Source organism: Festucalex cinctus, chromosome 13 (genome assembly GCF_051991245.1).
Source record: "Festucalex cinctus isolate MCC-2025b chromosome 13, RoL_Fcin_1.0, whole genome shotgun sequence".
Lineage (NCBI taxonomy): Eukaryota > Metazoa > Chordata > Actinopteri > Syngnathiformes > Syngnathidae > Festucalex > Festucalex cinctus.
In genome coordinates this window covers 2,529,067-2,551,750 of record NC_135423.1, presented here as the reverse complement: position 1 = coordinate 2,551,750, position 22,684 = coordinate 2,529,067, and the positions used below count along the sequence as shown (strand labels likewise).

Genomic DNA, 22,684 nt, shown 5'->3' with positions numbered 1-22,684 from the left:
TATTTTAAAAGTACATATTTCTTGAAACGAGTAACGCTGACTCAGTTTTGTGAAGTAACATCAGAGCAGAAACGAGCTGAAGTTAGCCATGCTAGTGACAGTTAGCTGCCTTAAGTCAAACATGCTAACTCTCATAGCTGTATTTTCTAAGATTGTGTAAAGTAAATAAATCTAATGTGTGTTTTTTTGGAAGTGGGATGAAGTTGGAGTAGTCACGAATTAGGTTTTGAAATCACTGTGCTTTCAAATTCTCTTTTCAAGAAGAGAACAACTTGAATTCACCATTCTAACACTGTTTACTGATAGCCTCAACATTGACAGCGAGTTTCTTCTATAAACTTTTTTTTTATTTGTCTGGAAATGATGAGCTGCTGAAAGATTCTTTTAATAGCGGCAAAGACGGGTCAAAGGTTTTTCTGTCGAATTAGTCTTCTTTTTGCTTGAATGTTTTTTTTTTTGTCAGCGTCAGATAAAGTGCGGTCAAAGGTACATCTTCCAATTTAGTCAAGCGTTTAAAGAATGGTCGCTGCGTTTTGGGCTCGGCGCTCATGTGTGGCCAAAACTGCCTTTGAAGGCCTCCGGCAAGCCGCACTTTTTCTCTCCGCTCTGAAGCCTTTTGTATAAAAAGAGACTTTTCACAGTTTGTGTTAGCGCAACCCTCGGTGTCAGCCGCCACGCTTCCTGCCGGTGACTCCGCCACGGGTCGAGTGCGATTATTGGGGTGACGCACCCCTCGGAACGCCTCACAACCACAGCATTTTTTATTCATTTTCAACAGAAAATGACTGGAATCTACAGCACATAGCTTTGTTACATTTATGCCATAGCCTTTCCCATACTTTTAAATCCATGCATCCTTATAACGTTCAATTGACGCACGCCTATCCTGGATCTAATCTAATGTAACCTCTAATCTAATCTACCGTAATTGCTGGACTATAAGGCGCATATGATTATAAGCCGCACCCAGTACATTTCTAAAGGAAAATGCATTTTGTACATACATAAGCCGCATCTGACTATTAGCCGCATGTGCCCACATTGAAACATGAGATATTTGCAAAGAAAGAAAGTATACAGAAAGAGTTTTCAATGGTTTAATAAATATACCTTAGCTTTTCTTTCCAAACAGTGCTTGTGACGCGGCAGTAACACAGCAGCAATACGGTAGTACCGGTAACTAACAGGGCTGGTTAAAAATAACATACCGGTAAAAGTCACCGAGACTGAGACTTGTTGTATTTTCCATGATGAGGGACTGTTCATGCTTATTTTGTTCATGCACAAAACGCCAAGTTACGTTAAACTTGCGTCTTCCTCGAAACATATATTCCACCTGTCTCACTCTTACCTTTTCGGCTCGAACGCCCCTGATTGCCGCAGTGTTGAAAGCGTGTGAAAAAAGTCGCGGCTTATAGTCCGGCAATTACGGTAATCTCAAATATCTAACGCCTAGCTAGCTAGGTGTTAGCTATCTCTTTTCATCCAAAATACAAATTTTCTTCTAAGTATGAAAATTTATTTGTGGAGACTTTTTTTTTATTTTTTATTGTTTTTAAGAACTAGTTTAGATTTTCGTGGAGTTATTTTATTTTTTTTTCCAGCGATAAAAATAAATGTTGTTCCGATACCGATACCTTCTGTATGCTCTAGCATAAAAAAAAAAAAAGTGTCTTTGGGACACTTAAAACATAAAAAAAAACTTATTTACACGTTATTGGGAGCAAATGAGTTAATTAGTCTGACATTACAATTTTTTTATTTGTATTTTTTTTTTACTTTACAAAATCATCTTGTGGGGCGGATTAAACCCATTTGTGGGCCCGATCCGGCCCGCGGGCCGTATGTTTGGCACCCCTGTGTTAAACCGTTATTTTTGTTTGCTAAAACTAACTGATGGCGTTGGAATCTTGAAGACCACTTCAGGCTATGTCTTGAATAATGTAGTCATGTTTGATTAGAAATCTCATCAGACCCAATCTGTAAAGATTGACGTGTTTTCCTTTTGAAAAGAAGAAGAAGAAGAAGAAAAAAGCACTCAGCTTAAGTGTCCCCTGTTCCCAAACAACTTCTTGTTTCAAATCCAAGAGCCCCTCTGCGCGCTCCTTTTGAGCGCGCCGAACTCTTGCGGATCTGCAAGCGTGTTCCCTCTTTGCATTTACTGAAGATCAAGCCTGCCTTTTGATGCGCCGAGAGGAGATTGCTAATTGGCACCTCACAAAGGATCCGAATCAGATGAGTGCGCACGTCGGGCCGGCCGGACGGACGCCTTCTCCATCTGCGAGACTTGCTTTTTTTTTTTTTAAGCTTTGAGGAGGAAGCACAAGTTTGCCTGATTAGTGCTTGCTTTGCTTACTTAGCAGTTAGCACGCCCCCCGCGGGAGGTAAACGCACTTCATATACAAAGTTTTGCTGTTTAATGAGCTTAAATTACCAGAGGTGGGGGGACTCGAGTCACATGACTTGATTAGGGCTGAACAAGTATATTTAATACAGCTGGTGTTTTTTAGTTTTATACACATTTAATGTAGAAAATGTATGTGAAGATGACCTAAAGGGATGCTTAACTTATTTAGCCATTTTTGGCAGTCAAACATGAATATTTTCATTATTTTTCATGTACAAAAACACATTTTTGCAACTTGCTGTCGACTGAAAATTACATCACAAAGTGCTCAGGTAACCAATCGCAGCTCAGCTTGTGAATGTCACATGACCAAACCTATAAAACAAGTGAGCTGTGATTGGTTAGCCGAGCCCTTGTGATGTCATTTTCAGTCGACAGCAAGTTGCAAAATGTGTTTTTAAAGGTAATAATTGTACGTGAAAAATGATGAAAATATCAAATCAATTATAATCAAAATATTAACTTTTTATTGCTATAATGGGCTAAATAAGTGAAGTATCCCTTTAAATCACAATATTGAGGGTAAAAAATTTATTTAAATTATTTTTCAAAATTGTTCAGCCCTAGTCAGAATTACAGGACTGTCTCAGAAAATTAGAATATTCAGCCAAATATCTTATCTCAAAATATTAGAATATTTCCTCAGACCAATTCAAAAAAATGCCTTAATCAGCAATATTAAAACAATAAAAGGCTTGCAATATTTCAGTTGATTTGTAATGATTCCAGAATGTATGGCATTTTTGCTTATTTAATTGCATTACAGAAAATAATGGACTTCACCACAATATTCTAATTTTCTGAGACAGTCCTGTATGTCACCAATTTTAGGCTTTGGGACTTTCTTGAATAAAACTCCACACATAACTTTAAACTTGATATTCATGAGACTCGACATGACCTAGACTTGAACTACTCGACATGACAAGTCTTGCCTGTTGATGTGAAAATGTGCATTTGCAATTTTGTCATTCCACCTGTATGTGAAGTGTATGAAGCAAGGAGCGCCAAAGATTTTTTACATTTGGGTTCAACGATTACACTTTTGATGAACTCGGGAAAACAAAATGGTGACATAGAAGGTTACGTTAAATTCACAGTTGAGCTCACTGACAGCTGGTCAAACGTTAAATGAGCTGCATGTTGGTTTGAAGTATTAATGTGCCACCCCCCCTCCACTTTTACAGCTCGCCCCCTGACCCGCATGACCTTGACCACGCCCACCATCGTGGCCCGCTCGCAGCGCCGCAAGATGACGGTGGCCACGTGCGTGTCGGCCAACGGCAAGCCGCCCAGCGTCATCAGGTGGGACACCAGGCTGAAGGGCGAGGCCACCTTCCAGGAGACCCGCAACCAGAACGGGACGGTGACGGTGCGCAGCAACTACGTCATCGTGCCCGGCCGGGAGACGCACAAGCAGAAGCTGACGTGCATCGTCTCGTACCGCAACGAGAGGTTCACCGACAGCGTGGTGCTCAATGTGCAGTGTAAGCGTCCGCTTTTTTTTAATTTTTTTTATTTTACGTGAGAGCTATATTGGGGCAAGGACCATGTAGGTTTGAAATAGGACCCGGCTGATGCTGATTCTAATATTTGGCAGGAGAAAATTCCAATAACGATTAATTGACCAAATTAAAAAACAAAAAAAAACAAAAAACAAAAAAAAAAGACTTCTTTGGAATATACAGTTACAGCTGCATTTTGAACTAATTCAATAAATGCTTTACGTAATGTGTGAAAACGCTTTACAGCTGTTCAAGATTGGCGCAAGAAAAAAAAAAAAAGAACAATTATTTTTGTTTGGTGATTTAATTAGAACATTTGGAAGGTTAATATAGGTAAGACATTTTTGGGAGATCTTGTAGAGATATTTGGGTATAAAAATTGAGATTTTCTTGGAATTTGGGGGGACAAAATATTTGGGGATTCTGATCATAATTTTGAATAGATTTTGTTTGATATTTTGGTGGGGTCAGCAATTTTGTTTATCTTGGGATTTTGGGGGGCTAAATTGTTGGGAGGTTGGGGGGGGGGTATTTTTGAAGACTACATTTCTTGTTTGATGTTTAGGGCATACGATTTTGTTGTGATTTTAGGGGAGATTTTTGCTGGGATTTTTTAGGATCACGAATAAATTGAGATTTTGGGGGAGTTTTGAGGGTGAAAGACATTTAGGTTTTGTTGTTTTTGGGATAAAATGTTTGGATTTTTTGTGAGTATATATATATATATATATATATATATATATATATATATTTTATTTTTTTTTTTTTTTTTTTTTTTTGAATATTTTGTTGAGATTTTGAGAACTACATTTTTAAGATTTTGCTTGGGTTTGGGGCAATACAATTTTCTTGAGATTTTGTAGGGATTTTTGGGGAGTAAAAAATATAAAGTTTTAGCTGTGATTTTGGGGAGAATAATTTTTTTCTTTAGATTTTGTTTGGATTTTTTAGGTGAAAGATATGGAGATTTTGTTGGGGTTTTAAGGCGATTAGATGTTTAGATTAGATCAAACAAAGCTCTGTGCACGGCAAAATAATGTTGCGTAAAGTTAAATAGCATTCATTTTACAACGTTGACGTTTGATACAACAACAAAAACCTTGACATTCCAATTTGTTTTATGCTCCAAGTAAACAAAGCCAAATGCATTTGATATATCACAGGCATGTAGCTACACGTGATGAATGAGGCGTTGTTGACAAAAAAAAAAAAGTGTCTGTGATGAGCATAGATGTCGTATGAACTTCGGTATGAAGCCAAGCGGCGAGGACAGAACGCAACACGTCTGTTTTGAGTACAAGAAAATTCCTGACATTTTTTTTTCTATCTGGAGGTTCGGTAGAAACGCGTTTGTGTGACCCAACCGCCCCCTCGTGTGCTCGCTCCGCAGACGAACCCGAGGTGAAGATTGAGGGCTTCGATGCCAACTGGTACCTGAACCGCCAGAACGTGCAGCTGACCTGCCGGGCGGATGCCAACCCGCCGGTTACAATCTACCAGTGGAAACTGTGAGTGTCGCCCACGCTTCCATAAAGCATGTGTGGCTGTGGGAAAACTTTTTTTTTTTTTTTTTAACTCAAATGTTTGGGTTTTTCCATCCCAAATTATTTTGTTTGTGATTGGTAAAGTTGTATTCAAAAGCTTTTATGTTTTTTTGCCCACATTTTTACATCAAATTATTTTATTATTTGTTTGTACCCAACTTGTTTTTAACCACATTTGTTTTGTTTTTTTTACATAATCTTTTTTTTGACCCACATTTATTTTCTGAGAAACCCAAATTATTGTTTTTTTTGTTTTTTGTTTTTTTTAACAATTTATTTATTTATTTATTTTTTTTTGCACAACCTTTTTCCCATTATATTATTTTTATTTATTTTTTATTTTTATACAAATTGTTGTTTTGGACTTCTTTAGTTAATTTTTAACTCAAATTATTTTGTTGTTGTTGTTGCCCTATTTAACCCAACATCTATTTGCTACATTTTTTTTTTGTCTTTTGGAACTAGTCTCTTTTGTTTATTTCTTTTTAACACAACTGGTGTTCAACCCAACTCATTGCTGTATTTTTGTTTTTTACCTAGTTTTCTTTACCTGATTATTTTTTCCTCAAAACGTTTTTTTCCCTCACTTAAACAGCTTTTTTTTTTTTTTTTACTCCAACATTTTGTTGTCTTTACCCATATTTATTTATTTGACCCATTCTCTTTTTTTCTTTTTTCTTTTTCTCCAAATGTTCGTGCTTCATGCAGAGCAATGCACAGCTCTACTGATTTATGGGCCTTTATTTTATTTATTTTTTATATTGTTTTGCAAAAACTCCCATATGGAGCAGACCTGGCAGGCTGGTGTATGACAAATTTGCCCCCCCCCTAGGTTTGGTCATGTGACATTCACAAGCTGAGCCGTGATTGGTTACCTGAGCCCTTGTGATGTCATTTTCAGTCAACAGCGAGTTGCAAAATGTGTTTTTAAAGGTACTAATTGTACTTGAAAAATCATGAAAATATCAAATGTATTATAGGCAAAATAGTAATGTTTGACTGCCAAAAATGGCTAAATAAGTGAAGTATCCCTTTAATACTTTTCCGAGGAATCGGATCGGGACTCGGTATCGGCAGATCCTCAAAATTAGGTGACTCAGACTCGGACTTGGGTGCAAAAAAAATGTGATCGGGACATCCCTAGTACTTATCGATGGTAGAACAGCCATGGTAGAAGTAGTAAATGATGCATTTATATGTATTCTCCGACTACTGGAAAGTCTGTTCCATCCATGGACACTATTGGGGCCCTTTTGTCAACGCCAGCCTTGAGCCCAAGTACACAGAGATAAATGTGGCAATTTATGCGGTAATTTGCTCAGCGGAGGCGAGGTGAGCGAATAAGTCACGCCGGCAGAGTGGACGTAGATTAATAGATCATTGTAGCCACGCCACAAGCCTCCCTTCAGTTAGCGGCTAATGAGGTGCATATATATGTATACATAGCTTTCAGCAAGAGAAGCTGGTATAAAGAACTGAAAGGACGATGCAAGCGGGGAGATAAAGGCGGCACAGAGGAGAGATGTGATCTAGCAAGACGAGGAGGGCGCAGCGCTGACAGATCGGAGGGGACGGCCATTGCAGTGCTGAAAGCGAGGCGCCAAATTTGTTGTGAAGGCTCCCCTGGGCTCGGGCGGTGGAGGTCAGCGCAAGGCTGTGACGGAAGCGCCCGGAACAGGCTGGTCGAGGGCCTGCGTCACTCTCAAACGCACGCACACACACACTAGCGCATAACGTAGTGGAAGCAAAGGTGCCACTGCATTCCAGTGACATTCATGTCATTGGTAGGACATCCGCACTACATCGTATTTCTGTTTTTCTTTTTGTAAGTTGGTTGCTGTTAATATTGAAAAACGTCGAAACAACACACTCGCCATTGTCCGGTGCTTCTCAAATAGTGCAATTGCACCTCCACTACATTAGGGGGCGCTCTCATTATTGGCAGAGTGTGCGCAGGGAGCATTCACTCGGTGGTGTAGGGGTTTTGTTTGCACACAACCAGCACAAATTATTTTATATTTTTGTTTTGTGGGTTAAAGTTTTTTTTCTGTTTTTTTTTTTTTTTTTAATATTGTGCCCCTGAGTTAATGTTGGTGATCAGTTTGAATGCATTATTATTTATTGATTTTATTTAATTTTATTTTTCCGTATCGTATGTTTTGACATGGTCAGTCAAAAAATGTTTATTGCTTAAGGATTTAATTTTATTTTCGAATTTCAGATGCACTTTAAATCTTTTCTGTTACAGTTAATAAAGCTATTCTTTGTTGGGGGGCGCGAGATTTTTTCTTCTTACTGGGGGGGCATGACAGAAAATAATTTGAGAAGCACTGCCATAGTGCCAACACTAACGTCCATTCACGGGCAATGAGGCCAACACAGGAAATGGGCGACTCGTCGTTGGAAGTCGATACCTTCACTTCGCAAAACACCCCCGTTTAAAAAAAGGAGAGGCTACCCGATGCATGACCTGATCAAACGCAAGCGACCTCTCACTGAGACGTTATCATTCGATCAGCTGGTCGCCCGGGTTGGGGGTGGGGGTAAAGCCCCCCAAACACAAATACTGAACCACACATCCCCCGCCCTCTGCAGCGTGCATACCTGTTAAACATCCCCCTCAGGCTGCAGCTTACCTGTTGGGACCCTGTTCCCTGGTAAATTAGTGTGATGGATTACGGTTGCGATGCAACTCTAATGTTACATACAAGTACATGCTTATTCCCCCTTATTTTCTGTCCTGCAAATGCTTTTTTTTTTTTCAAAACTTCCCAAAGGGCAGCTTTTCCGTGTAGTTGTAATAGAATTCTAGCCATGCAATAACACGGTCGAAACGTAACTGTGGAGTCTCCTCAGACACCATTTATTTTCCTTATTAAAAAAAAAAAAAAAAAAAAGTCATTAAATGTTATTAAAAATGTATATATTGTTTCTTTTGTCCTGCGATTGGCTGGCAACCAGTTCAGAGTGTCCCCCGCCTACTGCCCAGAGCCAGCTGAGATAGGCTCCAGCACCTACCGCGACCCTTGTGAGGAATAAGCGGTCAAGAAAATGGATGGATGGATGTTTCTTTTGTCATTTTAATCATTATGTTTTCTTGTTTACATTTTCATTTCAATATTTTTTTAGTCTTTTTCTTCTATTTAAATTTTGATTTATCTTTATTTTTTTTACCTATTTTTCTTTAACTCATTTTCTATTTATTTTTGTTTTATTTTGTATCCATGTATTAATGTATATTAATGTAATATTTTCAATTATGTACTATGTATTTATTTACATTTCATTTTATCATGTTTATTATTGTCATTATTATTATTTTATTATTATAATTAGTAGTAGTAGTAGTAGTAGTAATAAGTAACATTGGGTAAATAAAAATACCGTATAATACATATAAATACATGTGTAAATAAAATAATTATAGAATACTAATAGCAAAAAACATTGCATTTGTGTTAAAATAAGTAAAAAAAAATTTAAATGACTTCAGTGCAAAAATAATTAAGATTTTTCTTTTTTATTTATATGTTATATACAGTATTTCCCCTTCAAGTTGCAGTTTCCCTGTTGCGACCTGCTCGGGTTCCCTCGTAATTTATAGTGATGGATGACGGTTGTGATACATGCGCTGTCCAATCGCATTATTTTCCTAACACTGTCCCCCCCCCCATCTTCCAGCTTGAATGGCTCGCTGCCGAGCAATGTGGAGATCAAGAACAACAGCCTGTTCTTCAAGGGCCCCGTCACCTATGACCTGGCCGGCACGTACGTGTGCGACGCCACCAACGGCATCGGCACGCGCACCGGCATCGTGGACGTCAACATCACCGGTAGGCGCACGTCCCTCGGCTCGAGCTCGTTTTTTTTTTTCCCGCTCTCTCTGGCATGGCTTCCTAACCGACAACAGCAAACAGCTACTAACCAAGCTACGAGCCGTCTACAATGCTACGTTGTTTTGGGAAACGGCAAACTAGCTCTTGAGTGAATGAGTAGTTAAGTGGTTGCTTACAAATCGTTGGGAAAGTTGCAAAGATGGACTAAGTGACTAGCAGCTACCAAAAACAGGCAATCGCTAAGTACTAGCTTAGCGCTGCATAAGGTTATGAAGTTGCTAAAATGCTAGCTGGTAGCTCCTAATGAGCGAGTGACGTTGCACTTTGGTGGTGTTCAACAGACGTGTGTTGAATGACAAGTCGCTAAGTGTTAGCTTACCACTGGCTAAGTGATTGCCAAAATGCAAGCTGGTAGCTTTTGTGTGTGAGTGGAGAACGGGCAGTTGCTAAGTGCCTAGCTTAGCACTGGCTAAGGGACTGAAGCTGTTCAAATGCTAATTGGTAGAGTTTTAGCTAAAAACAGGAGGTACCAGATTTTATTGGACAGCATCAAAATTCAAATGTGTAGCGCCCTAGCCGCTGAGAGCGTGATCAAGGCTAATAGCTAACAGCAGTCAAATCATCGCTGTGAGTTTTTTGTCGTTGTTGTTTTTTAGCTTTTCATTGGTTAGCGACAAAATGCTCTCGTAACACTCGCAGCTAGCTTCTCGCTGACTTTCTAGCTCGATCTTGAATGTCGCTAATGATACGTAGTTGCTAACAGCTAGCGTAGCAGAGCGTCGTGATGACTAATGCCGGAAGTGTAGGAATGAAGGCAAGTGATGCACTACCTGGATCAACATCAGGGAAATGGGGAGCGGGTTTATTGATGCGATGGATGATTCAGCCCCCTTGCGGTAGGCGGTGAAACATCAGACTTTAATGTATGGATTTCCTTCTAGGCGCGGGTGGTTGTGTTGCAACTCGCCAGCCTTGTTGTTGACTCACTTCCCGTCTCTGGGAACAGCTGCCAACCAGCGTCTTTTTTTTTTTTTTGTTGCTATTCTTTCCTGATAGGGGGGGTTGGTGGTGTATTGTGTGATCACTCAGGTGTGAGAGGCGGCCGTTAGTCACCAGACAGGAAAGTGAGGAAGCAATCGGCTTGTACCAAGAGCCCCTGAACGCGACACAATGCCTGGCAAAAGACAAAGAGGGAAAGGCACTGAAGTCGTTTTCTATATTTATTGTAAATGAGCAGGCTTTGTTCTGTTGCCGGCGTCTGTGTCTTTGTGTTGAGTGACTCCAGAGAGCCGATACTTCATTTAAGCACGTTCAGCTGCTGGATGTTTGCATACGCCATTTGAGTACGGGCCGATTTTCCGCATTGTTTTGCAGCTCACACAAAGTGTCCTAAGTGTGAGTAGATGAAGAGCAATCGAACCACAGCCTATCTAGGTAGCCAACTCGTGAGATCAGAATTTACTTGTGGCTTTACCGGTGGCTGGTGAAATGACAAATTGTTTTGTTTCTATTGTAGCTATGCAGCAACTTGAATTGGGTTAAAATTTGAGTGGGTCCACACCCTTCTAGAGACATTCCGAATGTTTGGTCAACTAAATATTTAAGAGTTATTTGTGCGCAAATTTAAATTTCTCGGCAAATCGAGCCCTTGGCCTGAAATCAGTGCACACGTCTACCTGGTTGAAACGTACTGTCTTAACTCTTTCACTGCCAAAAACGTTGAATCACGATTAATAAAATCATGACGTATTCCGCCATAAACGTTAAATGTCGTCAACTACGTTTTTTTTGTTTTGTTTTTGTTTTTTTAATCAATGGGCAGTGCAACATCTAAGTGCAGCGCTGCCTGGTCAATGGGTTGTTGAATCGAAAACAGTCACTAACTATGGCCACCAGATGGCAGCATTGTATCTCGTCAATGGGCTGCCAAATTACAATGAAACATGACGAAATCTGACAAAATAGAATGTTTTCAAGGATGACGGGAATGAAAACATTTTGATAACGTGTGGCAGTAAATGAGTTGATATTGTTTATGTGAGTTTATATATGTTTATATAACTATTGATAAACAAAAGTTGAGTTTTGGCCACATTCCCGGAGGTTGACAATTGTGCTTTTCACACGTTAAGCAGTAAAAGCTCGCGGTCTAACTCAGCGCAGCAGCAGCTGGGAGTTGCGACACGGCGGCCTGTCAAACTACAGGGCAACAGATGAGTGTCAAACAAGGGGCTGGTTACTGTTTGATGTGGTGAGGAATGCGGCGGCGTGTCGGAACCTGCCCACGCGCCTCTCGCTCACAGGTGCTACGTGACAAAGAGATGAAACTGTTTCCTGGTCCAATGCGGGTCTGGACTTGTTTTTGTAATGTACAATGCCATTTCCTTGTTGAGTCTCTGGAGCGTTTTTGTAGCAGTATCTGAAAGACACATTCAGGGTGTCTTCTAAGTCAGGGGGGGTCTTAAATTCTTTTGGGTCCAAGGACCGCCATAGTCTACTACGTGTGTTGTTTGTACATGTTAACATGACCTGTCGACAAAATGTTTAACTCATTCACTCCCAGCCATTTTCACAGAAGCAGTCCCGTTCACTCCCGGCTGTTTTACTGGATTTTGACCGATTTTGCAAGGCCCACAGAATATTGTGTTCAGTTGCTATAAAAGCATGGAACCTACCAAAAGAAAGATTAAAGTCTCTTCTTTCATCAGGAAAAAAAAAAGTACGTTTCTATCTGTTTCCGATTTGCAGCAATTAACATTAGAAGAGAGCTAAGTTTCATCAGTTTTCACAAATGTATTTAAAATTGTAAGTAATTGAGCTTTTTTTTCTACATGGCCCTGGTTGATCTCAATTGCTCTGCTGCCACCTGCTGGCCGTTTGTGTAATAACTACCATTTCTGAAACCGTTCTTTGCAGTTGAGAGGCTGCATCAAAGCCTTCTGTATGCTCTAGCATAATAAAAAAAAACAAAAAAAACTATAAATACGTCTTTGGGACACATTAAAAAAAACGTATTTATACGTTATTGGGAGTAAATGAGTTAACATTGCTTAGCTAGCATCCACATTTTTAACGTCAGCTTCCAGTGAATATTTGTCTCTCGTCTCCTTGAACAAGATTGATCTGACTGTTAGCTAACAGCGTGTAACTGCTAAATGGTCATGAATCCAGACCAATGTAATTTTTGTGGTTTCGAAAATGCTAACAACAAACTGTTCGCTGTGGTCTAGTAGCTTTTAATATTTTTGCATTGGTTTCCGGTCAATTCTCGTTTCTTGCCTCACAGACAAGTTTGTTTACCTGCTCATGCATTTGATTTCCAAATGCTGCTTTAAAGGGCAGAAATGTAATCATTTCATATTTAGTCAATAACTTGTTCACGGCTTGGCCTTTTCCCGCCGGCTCCCAAACTGTATCCGAGGCGCTGACAAAAAAATATAAGACGTCCGGCGTCTATCAAGATTGGGGCGCTATCCGAAAGCGCCGCCGCTGCGCGCGACGTGCATTATGCATGAGCGTGGACTGACACAGCAATATACGCCTGCCAGGAAAAACATCCCTGCTTCCAGTTTTCTCCGAGATAAAACGTCCGAGACAAGCTGTTGTGTATCCGAGGAAATCTGTTTTCTCCGCGCCGGGAAGCAACACTGATGGAGCACTTAAGAGAGGCAAATTTTAATCAAGCTCCTCGCTCTTCGCGCCGCCATTTGTCAGCGCTCGGCAGATAGCGGCGGCCAAGGAGCGCCTTGTTTCAATTAGTTTTGGGGGGGAAAGTCGTCGAACCGTGGCGGGTCACGTGGGCACGGAGCGCTTCTTGCAAGGACGCGCGTCGCTCGTTGCAATCTAATGAAGCGCCCTCGTCTTTTAATCACTCTTTCCTTAAGATAAACGGAAGAAAAACAGGCCTGGTTTTAACCAAAACAAATAGCTTATTCCCCTTTCGCTCCCAACTCTACAGAGGTGAAGCTGACAAGTGGTCCAGTCCGATTAATCAGCTAGTTCGCGAAGGGCGTCTGATGTTAAGAACATGCATGGGGCTTAGCCTGTCTAAGCAGCAAATTAGCCGAGTAAAATTGCAATTTGGGTTGGATTTTCAGCAATCAAACCACCATTTGTGTGCATGAAAATCTGTTGATTTGCTAACTTTGGTTTATGTAGCCAATTCAGATGCAAAGTGTTGCCCTTAAAGTAACACTAAGGAACTTTCAGTTTATGTTAATTATGGCGGCACCGTATGGACAAAAGCGGTAATGTTGTGCCTGAAGGAAGACCACATTTCCCATGAGGACAAGCGCATTGCGTTGTTTTTGAAGTCACACCGGCGGCACGGTGCCTGACTGGTGGTTAGTACTGAGGATGCAAGATGGAGTCCAGGCTCCGGCCTTCCTGGGTGGAGTTTGCGTGTTCTCTGCGTGGGTCTTCTCCGGGTACTCCGGTCTCCTCCCACATTCTCTTAACTCTTAAACCTGCCATTTTTAACATGACTCTGACATCCAATCTTGGCAGCCAATTAGCTGGACTAAAATTTAAATTCTTTCCACAACTGGCTGTTGATGTCACCCACCTTAAACCAAACAAATTCTCAAATCTGAAATCCAGTGCGTTGTCACTGATGAACTATTGATAAGCTAATCGATCTAAGCACTGAAATAGTTGAGCTCAAATTAATTTATGCCCATCTGGCTGTTGAGATGTGAGACGTGTGAATGTTTGATCAACTAATTCCTCGACAATCAAAGGGATAAAGAGCTGCTGATTCGCTCCCTAATCCACACAGCAAATTGGAAAGGTCAAAATGAATTTGTACGCGCCCACCACAGTTGGCTGGTAAATTCTACTGTGTGCGTCATCTTGGCAACAGTGTGGCATGTTTGTGGCTAACTTCCATCCATCTATCCGTCTTTTTTTTTTTTTCTTCTGCTTATCCTGGTCAGAGTTATAGACGGGCTGAAGTCTGTCATACCTGTCAATCACAGGCCTGACACATGCTATATCCCAAGTACTAGGAAATAGAAAATTTCAAGAAAATGCAATATAATGACACTCAAAAGTCAGAGTTTGTGCTACAGGATGCTGAGTTTGGTATTTATAGTATTTACAGTTTGTAGTTTTCAAAAACTTTGGACAACGATGACTTTTTAGTCTTCCGTGAAACATAAAGACGTTTTGGTCTTCAGTTAACCTAAAATACGCATTTTTAATTACTTAACTCTTTGACTGCCAAACGTTATCCAAAAAAAAAAAAAACGACCCCAAGAGTACCAGCTGATTTTAAGCATTTTCACTCATCTTTCAAGGCAAACAAAATATTGTGCACTACGACTGCATAAACATATAAAAAAGTATGTTTCTACCTTATTCCGTTCTTTAGTAATCGCCATTTGAAAATGGGTAATTTGAGTGACATAAGCGAAAATACAAAAACAAAATGGAGAAAATGATCTTTTTGCACAACAGTGACTTTGATACTAATACTGTATTTTTTGTTTAGTGACACTCTGTGAATTAGATTTAAAGTGACAAAGACTTTGATCATTCGCGTCATTGTTGAAAATGTTCGATTTCATCAGATTCGTCATGTTTCATTGTAATTTCATACACCGTGAGCCCATTGAAACGATATGCAATGCAGCCCTCTGCTGGCCATAGTTAGTGGGTGTTTTTGATTCCACAACCCATTGGCCAGGTAGCGCGCCACTTAGACGTTGCACTACCTATTGATTTAAAAAAATAAATAAATAATAATTATTTTTTTTTTTACTTTAAAAAAACGTCAATTACTGTTTATGGCAGCACTCATTAGGATTTTAGCATACGTAATTAAACGTTTTTGGCGGTCAAAGAGTTAATAAACCCAAAGACCATTCGTTTCTGTTCATGTCAAAGATAATTCACTCTTCAGTTGGTTTAGCGGATATTTTTGTAAACATCAAAGACCCTTCCGTAAACCTTCATTAATACCAAAGATAAGTGTCTTCAATTACCCTAATGCACGTTTATATAAACATCAAAGACAATGAAGTCTTCAACAAAACCTAAAGCACCTTTTGTGTAAACATCAAGGGCGGTTAACGAGTCTTCAATGAACGTAATGCTCGTGTTATTTCTAAGCGGCAAAGACATTTCCGAGTCCTCAACCTAATGTTTGTTTTGGGAAACATCAACAGACAATTTAGAGTCTCAATGAACATTACGTACACTTTGTGTACACTTCAAAAGAAAATGCGGAGACTTCAAACTAACCTAATGAACATGTTCCCGTAATGGTGGAAAACGCCGTGAAATCAACTTGATCCCGTATTGTTGGAAGGCCACGTTGCAAAACCACTCGAGCACCGCGTCGCCCGTGGTCATTTAAGAAAAAGGAAATCAGCCCCTTCATTACGCTAATCACCTTCCCAAACAAGCGACGCTCTGTTTTTTTTTTGTGCGGCGGACAAATTGATGCCGCAGTCTTCATTTTGTTGGCCGCACAATAAGTGGTGATGAATGGCGTCTCTGTTCGCAAAGGCCTCACAATTATGCCATAATCGCCCACTCGGCTGCCTTTGTTGTCTTTTGTTTTCACCGTACTGACAAATGTGGGAACGTTTCCTTCCCCTCTCTATGAGTCAGTCGACCTGCGGAAGTGATCATTTACAAAATAAAAAAAAATAAAAAACGAAAAGAACGGAAGAAAGAAAAGCCACACCCACACAAAAACATTTTATTGCAAACTCGGTTATAGCTTTAACAATTGATTAAGTAGATTTAACCGACCGTTAACTTTAACGTCACTCTTATCTTGTTGTTCAAAACTCTGTTTTGAACTTTAACCGGCTGTTAACTTTCTGTTAAAGTTAAACACACCTAATGACCGCCACTAACTTTATATCGGCGCTAACCAGTGACGTAAACGACACGGTTAACTTTGACGGCGCCGTTAACAAACGGCGTGACAATCCATGTTTTGAACAACTCATATTTAGCGGCCGGTGAGTTAATAGCGGGTTAAGAATTTAACCGGCGGTTAGGGGTTAGTTAACTCATTTGCTCCCAATAACGAATAAATCCGTTTTTTTTTTTTTATGTTTTAAGTGTCCCAAAGACGTAAGACATTTTTTTTTGTTTTTTTGTTTTTTTGTTTTTTTTTTAATGCTAGAGAAGGCTTTGATGCAGCCTCTCAACTACAAAGGACGGTTGCAGAAATGGTAGTTATTACACAAACGGCCAGCAGGTGGCAGCAGAGCAAAGTAGATCAACCAGGGCCATGTTGAAAAAAGCTCAATTACTCACAATTTTAAATAGAATTGTGAAAACCGATGAAACTTAGCTCTCTTCTAATGCTAATTGCTGCAAAACGGAAACATATAGAAACATACTTTTTTTTTCTTGATGAAAGAAGAGACTTTAATCTTTCTTTTGATAGGTTCCATGATTTTCTAGCAATAGAACACAATATTCTGTGGGCGTTGCAAAATCAGTCAAAATCCAGTCAAACAGCCGGGAACGGGATTGCTTCTGTGAAAATGGCGGCGAGCGAATGAGTTAAACAGTGGTTAAAATAACCGAGAATTGAACAACCGGGCCCAGGTGAGAAACTTGTCGCCCATGAAAGCTCGCCATAACAACTATAACGATCAAATGCATTGGCAATTATATAATATGATGGGGCGATTATTAGTATTAGATATGGTGCAGTGTAAATGATGGCCACAAGAGGGCAGCAAAACACTACATGAAGCTCCACGACTAAGTCCTACCAAGTTCTTGGTACCAAGATGCCACTCGAATGGTGCCAAGGCAGTACAACAAGGCAGGGTTGTGAACTGAACCGTAAAACCTAAAACGAACTCTCCTAGCTATTATACATTGATGTGGTTTCACCTTTTTTAACTGACCAAATGAGGGCAACCATAACTGTGATGTGGTCCAAGATGAAAACAAGTTTTATATCCCTGTTTTATCGGGGATCAACGATGGAAGAGAAGAGATGATATCAGATAAGTTCAGGTTCAGCCAGTGGGCAAACCTTCCGGAGATTTTCTTTTTTTTTCTTTTTTCTTTTTTTTTATCTGAATCTTCTTCTTCTTTTTTTTTATCTGAGTGGAGGTGCACAAAGCTTTTTGTTCAACCATATCCGTCTAGAACAGGAGGCAGCAGGAAAAAAAGAAACTTAGATGGTCTCAGGCACATGATGAAAGTGGATTTTGGAAAGGACTGAAAGCCAAAAGAAACTTTTCTTCCTTAAGCAAATAAATGTATGCTTATTTATTTTTTTGAGTGCGTGAATAATCCCACGCTTCTGTATAAAGGTTCCCATGTTGGCAAGAAAGTAATGGAAGAAACATGTTGACAAAAATACAAACTATACATGTATTTAGATGAAATGTAGACCCTTCTAAAACTTTTCCAAGAAAGTTTTTCTTAGTGTACCAGCACAGATATCGGGTCTCAAGTAGGGTTGTTCCGATTTATGCTGCCGATTCCGACACGATCATCCAAGATCGAGATCGTCCGATAGCAATTTAGATCACTGGGATTAGCTGCACATTTTTCAATTTTAGATCAAATGATTATTTTAATAATTAATATTACAATTTTTCCCATTTTTTAAATATGTCTTAATCGTAACATCGGGACATTTTCAATTCTTAACAACATTTAAGGTTACACAAAGTAAGTCATGGTTAATTGGCGTTAGGACTAGAGACCGATATGGTTTTTTCAGGCCCAATACGATCACGATTTTTAGTAGTCAAGGAGGCTGATAACCAATATTTATTTATTTATTTATTTTTTTAATCATAATCTTAGACAATATACTTCATTATAAATTTCAATTGCAACTGCTATTGGCAGGTTAGCTTGAGGTACCAGATGGATACCATCTGGTACCTCTCCACAGTAATTTGGTCGGGAAAAGGCGGGGCTTTCTGTACAATAATTCGAGCTGATTGGACGATGCAACATTCTACACGTTTGTTTTAACCAATCACGGCCACGGGTGAAATTTCGTGTTCGTTCTTGCTGAAGGGAGGAAAAGCACGAACATGTGAGCAGCTAGAAATGCACGAAGCGCCTCTCGCTGTTCAACATTCAACAAGAAAACGGTGAGTAAGTCCTGCGAGAACAGAATTAATTGTAGCGTCCATTTGTACATGTTAGGTTTGTTTGCTTCCTGGTTTTATCACAGTTGCATATCCCGCCCCCAAACACAATGTCGCTCTGGTGGTTCGTATCGGCGGTTCTCTGCGTGAGCGGTACAAGATGTATTCTCCGGAGTTTGTCAACTCACAATTACCGCTAGAATTCATCTTGCGAGAGCAAGCTTAAGGGCAAGCAGCATCTCTTATAAAGTTAACTGAAAATTTCAATGAATAGTTTAAAGTTTAAATGGTTTTAGCTTTACCTTTTATCGGCCGTCAGATTTTGAAAAAAGGCCGATACCGATATTCGCCAAAATGCCCAATATCCGTGCTAATAATTATTGGTCTATCCCTAGTTAAGACTGGAGGAGATCCTTAGAACGAAAGTTATTTCCTGTCAGGCGTCCCTGGATTCCCAAAAAAATCATGAGAATTCGTTCAAACCATTATTATATGCAATAATAAATAATCTTTCCTTGGCGAGGAGCAGGGCTTCACCGTCTAAGCAACAAATACACCCGCGCGACCTTGCCCATGAATAATGCAAGGCGGCGTGCTCCGGTTGTCGAGAGCGACGATTGAGATAGACACCGACATGACAAACAAATTTCACACGGCGAAGCGAGCGCAAATGAATGGTCGCGCTTACGTGTTGATACACGCCGGCTCGTCGCTACTTCAATTCCGTAGAGAAGCTACAGAAGGCGGCGGCTGTTTGTCGTCTGATAAAAAAGAAGGAAAAAAAACAAAAACAACGGCCGCCGTCACCAGATGCGCTTTCTCGGCTTCCTGGCGCGTGTGGAGCGGCGACACTGCGCCGTCTTCACAGGAGGTAGAAAAATAGTTCTTGCGGAATAGCAGATTTACCTTGATGTGACGTAAACACAGGAATGCTTCCCCATTCGCATCACGCGGGAGGGAAACACTTTAAAGAGACAAACATGTATATCTGGTAAATTGAAGAATCGCACTTGTTTACAATAGCAGACATTACGTTTAATGGCAATGCTAAATGCTCAAGTCCTTGATGGTAACGTATGTTGGTTCATTAACTCTTTGATTGCCAAAAACGTTTAATAACGTTTAGTAAGATCACGATGTATGACGCCATAAACGTTAAGTGACGTCAACTACTTTTTTTTTTTTTTTCTTTTTTTCTTTTTAATATATCAGTGGTCAGTGCAACATCCAAGTGCAGTGCAGCCGGGTCAGTGAGTTGTGAAATCAAAAACACTGACTAGCTATGGCCAGCAGATGGCAGCATTGTAATCTCTTGTCAATGGGCTGCCGGTGTACGGAACTACTCAAGTCAACTCGAGTTATTAAACCTCGCGGCGGTAGCTGCTCGGGCCCTAACTAGAGCTGCAAATTACATTATTTATTTTTCATTGGCTTTGCCATTCACAAACCCATATAATAGGGTCGTTGAGGACACCATATAGTCGATAGCTCTGAAATTGCACATGATTTAAAAAAAAAAAAGCCTTAGTATGCCATCGATTCACTGAAGGCTCAAAATTGTTTTGGTTTTTTTTACGCTAATTTTGACGACTCCGACATTGATATTCTCAAAGGCATGCATAACGTGACGAATCACTTGGCAGAGCAAAATCACAAACATTCAAAATAACTCAAATCAATGTGTCTCATCATACAAATATTTCTTGCAGTCATTATGTATCACTGCTTTCCTATTAGCCCGAGCTTGTGTCAACTTAAGGGCGATTAGGAAAGAGCACAAAGACCTGAACAAAGAGCCTCTGACTTGAACAGCTGGACCAGAGACACATTAAACGGTGGCAGATGTACGCTGACTGGTTCGTTTCAGTTACTGAACACTTGTGTAGCCAACCGGTGTGTAGACTTTACCATCAGTGTATTTGTAATCATTTGTCCTTATTTGGTTCTATGGTGTGTCAAAATATTACCTCACATGAAATGTGAGGTGCAAAAAAAAAAAGGTTGCCAACCGCTGTCGTATGTGAATACACGACGCAAGCTAGCGCGGCGTGTCTGCAGCGCGCTGCCGGGCACTTTGACTCGTCCCGCCCGACCTTGTCGGTCACCGAAACGCTCTTGAAGCGACGCGGTCGGCCGCGGGCCGACGGCGGGAGCGACGCGTCCTCGCTGCAGGAGGTCTTGGCCTCTTGCCAAGATCAGCCCTCATTATCCAAATGAGGCATTAGCATCAGCCGCGCTACGAGACCGCGCGTTACGTGTGCTGTTTAGTTGAGATAGCGCTTAAGCTAATGATCATTAAAACCCCGGAAATTGATGTTTTCATCCAAGCCGTTCATTTTTTTATTTTTTTTTTTTTTTTTTTTTTTTTTGGCGCAAGTCCTTGAAGAACCCGTCACGGCAATCACATTTCAAGTTTTCGGCTAACCGAATGCAGTTTTTCGTTAACAGCAAAGACAACGTCCAAACCATGATTTCTTCAATGGACTCTAAACATAACATTTTTGAAAATAATCAAGGGAATGTAGAGTTGGAACTTTTCATTTTAGAGGATTTATTGAAGACAATGTACAGTTTCGTAATTTAAATTTACAGTCATCAGTGAACCTAAAATTTTTTTCACAAACATCAAAGACAATTTTGATTCTTCAATTAACCATGTACAGTTTCACTAACAGGCTGCTTAAAAAATAACATACCGGTAAAAGTCAATTACGGTAATACGGTATTCTAATAAATACGGTATTTTGGTTAATAATCCTTTGTTAAGCAGCGAACTCCAGCAGTTCTTCTCAATATCAGAATGCGGCCATTTTGTCACTTGCTGTCGAGTGACAATGACATCACAGCTGCTCAGATCTCAGGTCACAACCAATCACAGCTCAGCTTCAGAAAACAGGTGAGCTGTGATTGGTCTTTAACTCGTTCACTTGCCGCCATTTTCACATTTCACAGTCCCGTTCGCTCCCGTCTGTTTTACTGGATTTTGACTGATTTTGCAAGGCTCACAGAATATTGTGTTCTATTCCTATCAAAGGAAAGATTAAAGTCTCTTCTTTCATCAGGAAAAAAAAAACCTGTTTTTTTTATCCGTTACCGTTACTGTTTTGCAGCAATTAGCATTAGAAGAGAGCTAAGTTTCAGCAATTTTCACAAATCTATTTAAAATTGTAAGTCATTTAGCTTTTTTTCTACATGGCCCTGGTTGATCTCCTTTGCTCTGCTGCCACCTGCTGGCCGTTTGTGTAATAACTACCATTTCTGCAACCGTTCTTTGCAGTTGAGAGGCTGCATCAAAGCCTTCTGTATCATCTAGCATAAAAAACAAAAAAAACAAAAACGTATTTACACGTTATTGGGAGCAACTGAGTTAAATACAATTTACAGTGGAATGAATGTCAAATACTTTTTTCCTGAAACATCAAAAAAAATTGGTCTTTCAGTGTTTTCGTCGCACTTTTAGTATCGCATAAACCTCACTTTTTCTTTTGTAAACTTTGCAAACATATTTTAGTTTTCAGTCAATCTTTTATACTCATTAATAAACACACAATTTTGAGACAAGTTGAAGTATTCAGAGACAAAGACAAATTAGAATAATCAGAAACCCTAACGTATGATTTCATAAATAGAGCAGAATTTCCAGTCATACTTTTTCGGAAAGATCAAAGACAATTTTGGATAATTAATGGTCCTAATGCATATTTTTGTAAATATTTCACAGCTGTGAGTATCAAATAAATTTCACTTGCATTTTTTTTTTGCTGGATTTTATGTGAATTGGACAAACTGGTAGCAGGAGCTGATGTTTTTTTTGTTTTGTTTTTTGTTTTGTTTTTAAATAATGTAAACGTATTGACGGAGGCGCCACGAGATGGAGAAGGGGCTCGGGGGCATGCTCCTCCATCTTGTTGTTGTGAAGGAATAAAATGTCACCGGGGGAAGGCACGTGACAGGCGAGCGTGATTTATCATCAGCATTTGTTTCTGCGAGCTCCGCTTGTTTGGCCTCTCCAGAGGATACGAGCGCAGGACGGGGCAGAGATGCGTCTGCCCCCCCGCGTCCCTCGTCCTCAATCCCGATGTCACGCCTCGCCGAGAGCGCCGTCATGTAGGTCGGACGCTGATGGGTCTGGAAATGAAATAAATAAATAAATAAATAAATAATAATCAAGTGGTGATTTTGTGGGTAAATGAATAAATAAAAGCAGCAAGAGAGGAAGTGGGATGGTTAAAAAAAAACAAAAAAAAAAACACGGTTGCTGTCCAAGGGCCGCCTGCTCGAAAAGAGCACGAGCCTGCAGACT

The 22,684-nt window shown here is 40.1% G+C and overlaps 1 protein-coding gene across 6 annotated transcripts in view; it reads left to right on the top strand.

The window, feature by feature from the left end:
• nectin1b (nectin cell adhesion molecule 1b) overlaps positions 1–22,684 on the top strand; it is a 221,268-nt gene that overhangs the window by 91,500 nt on the left and 107,084 nt on the right. For all 6 annotated transcript variants that reach the window (XM_077494332.1, XM_077494333.1, XM_077494331.1 and 3 more), the window contains 3 exons: positions 3,595–3,894; positions 5,303–5,420; positions 9,138–9,289. In XM_077494332.1, coding sequence (XP_077350458.1) covers positions 3,595–3,894; positions 5,303–5,420; positions 9,138–9,289 — 570 coding nt within the window. The remainder of the gene's footprint in view (positions 1–3,594; positions 3,895–5,302; positions 5,421–9,137; positions 9,290–22,684) is intronic.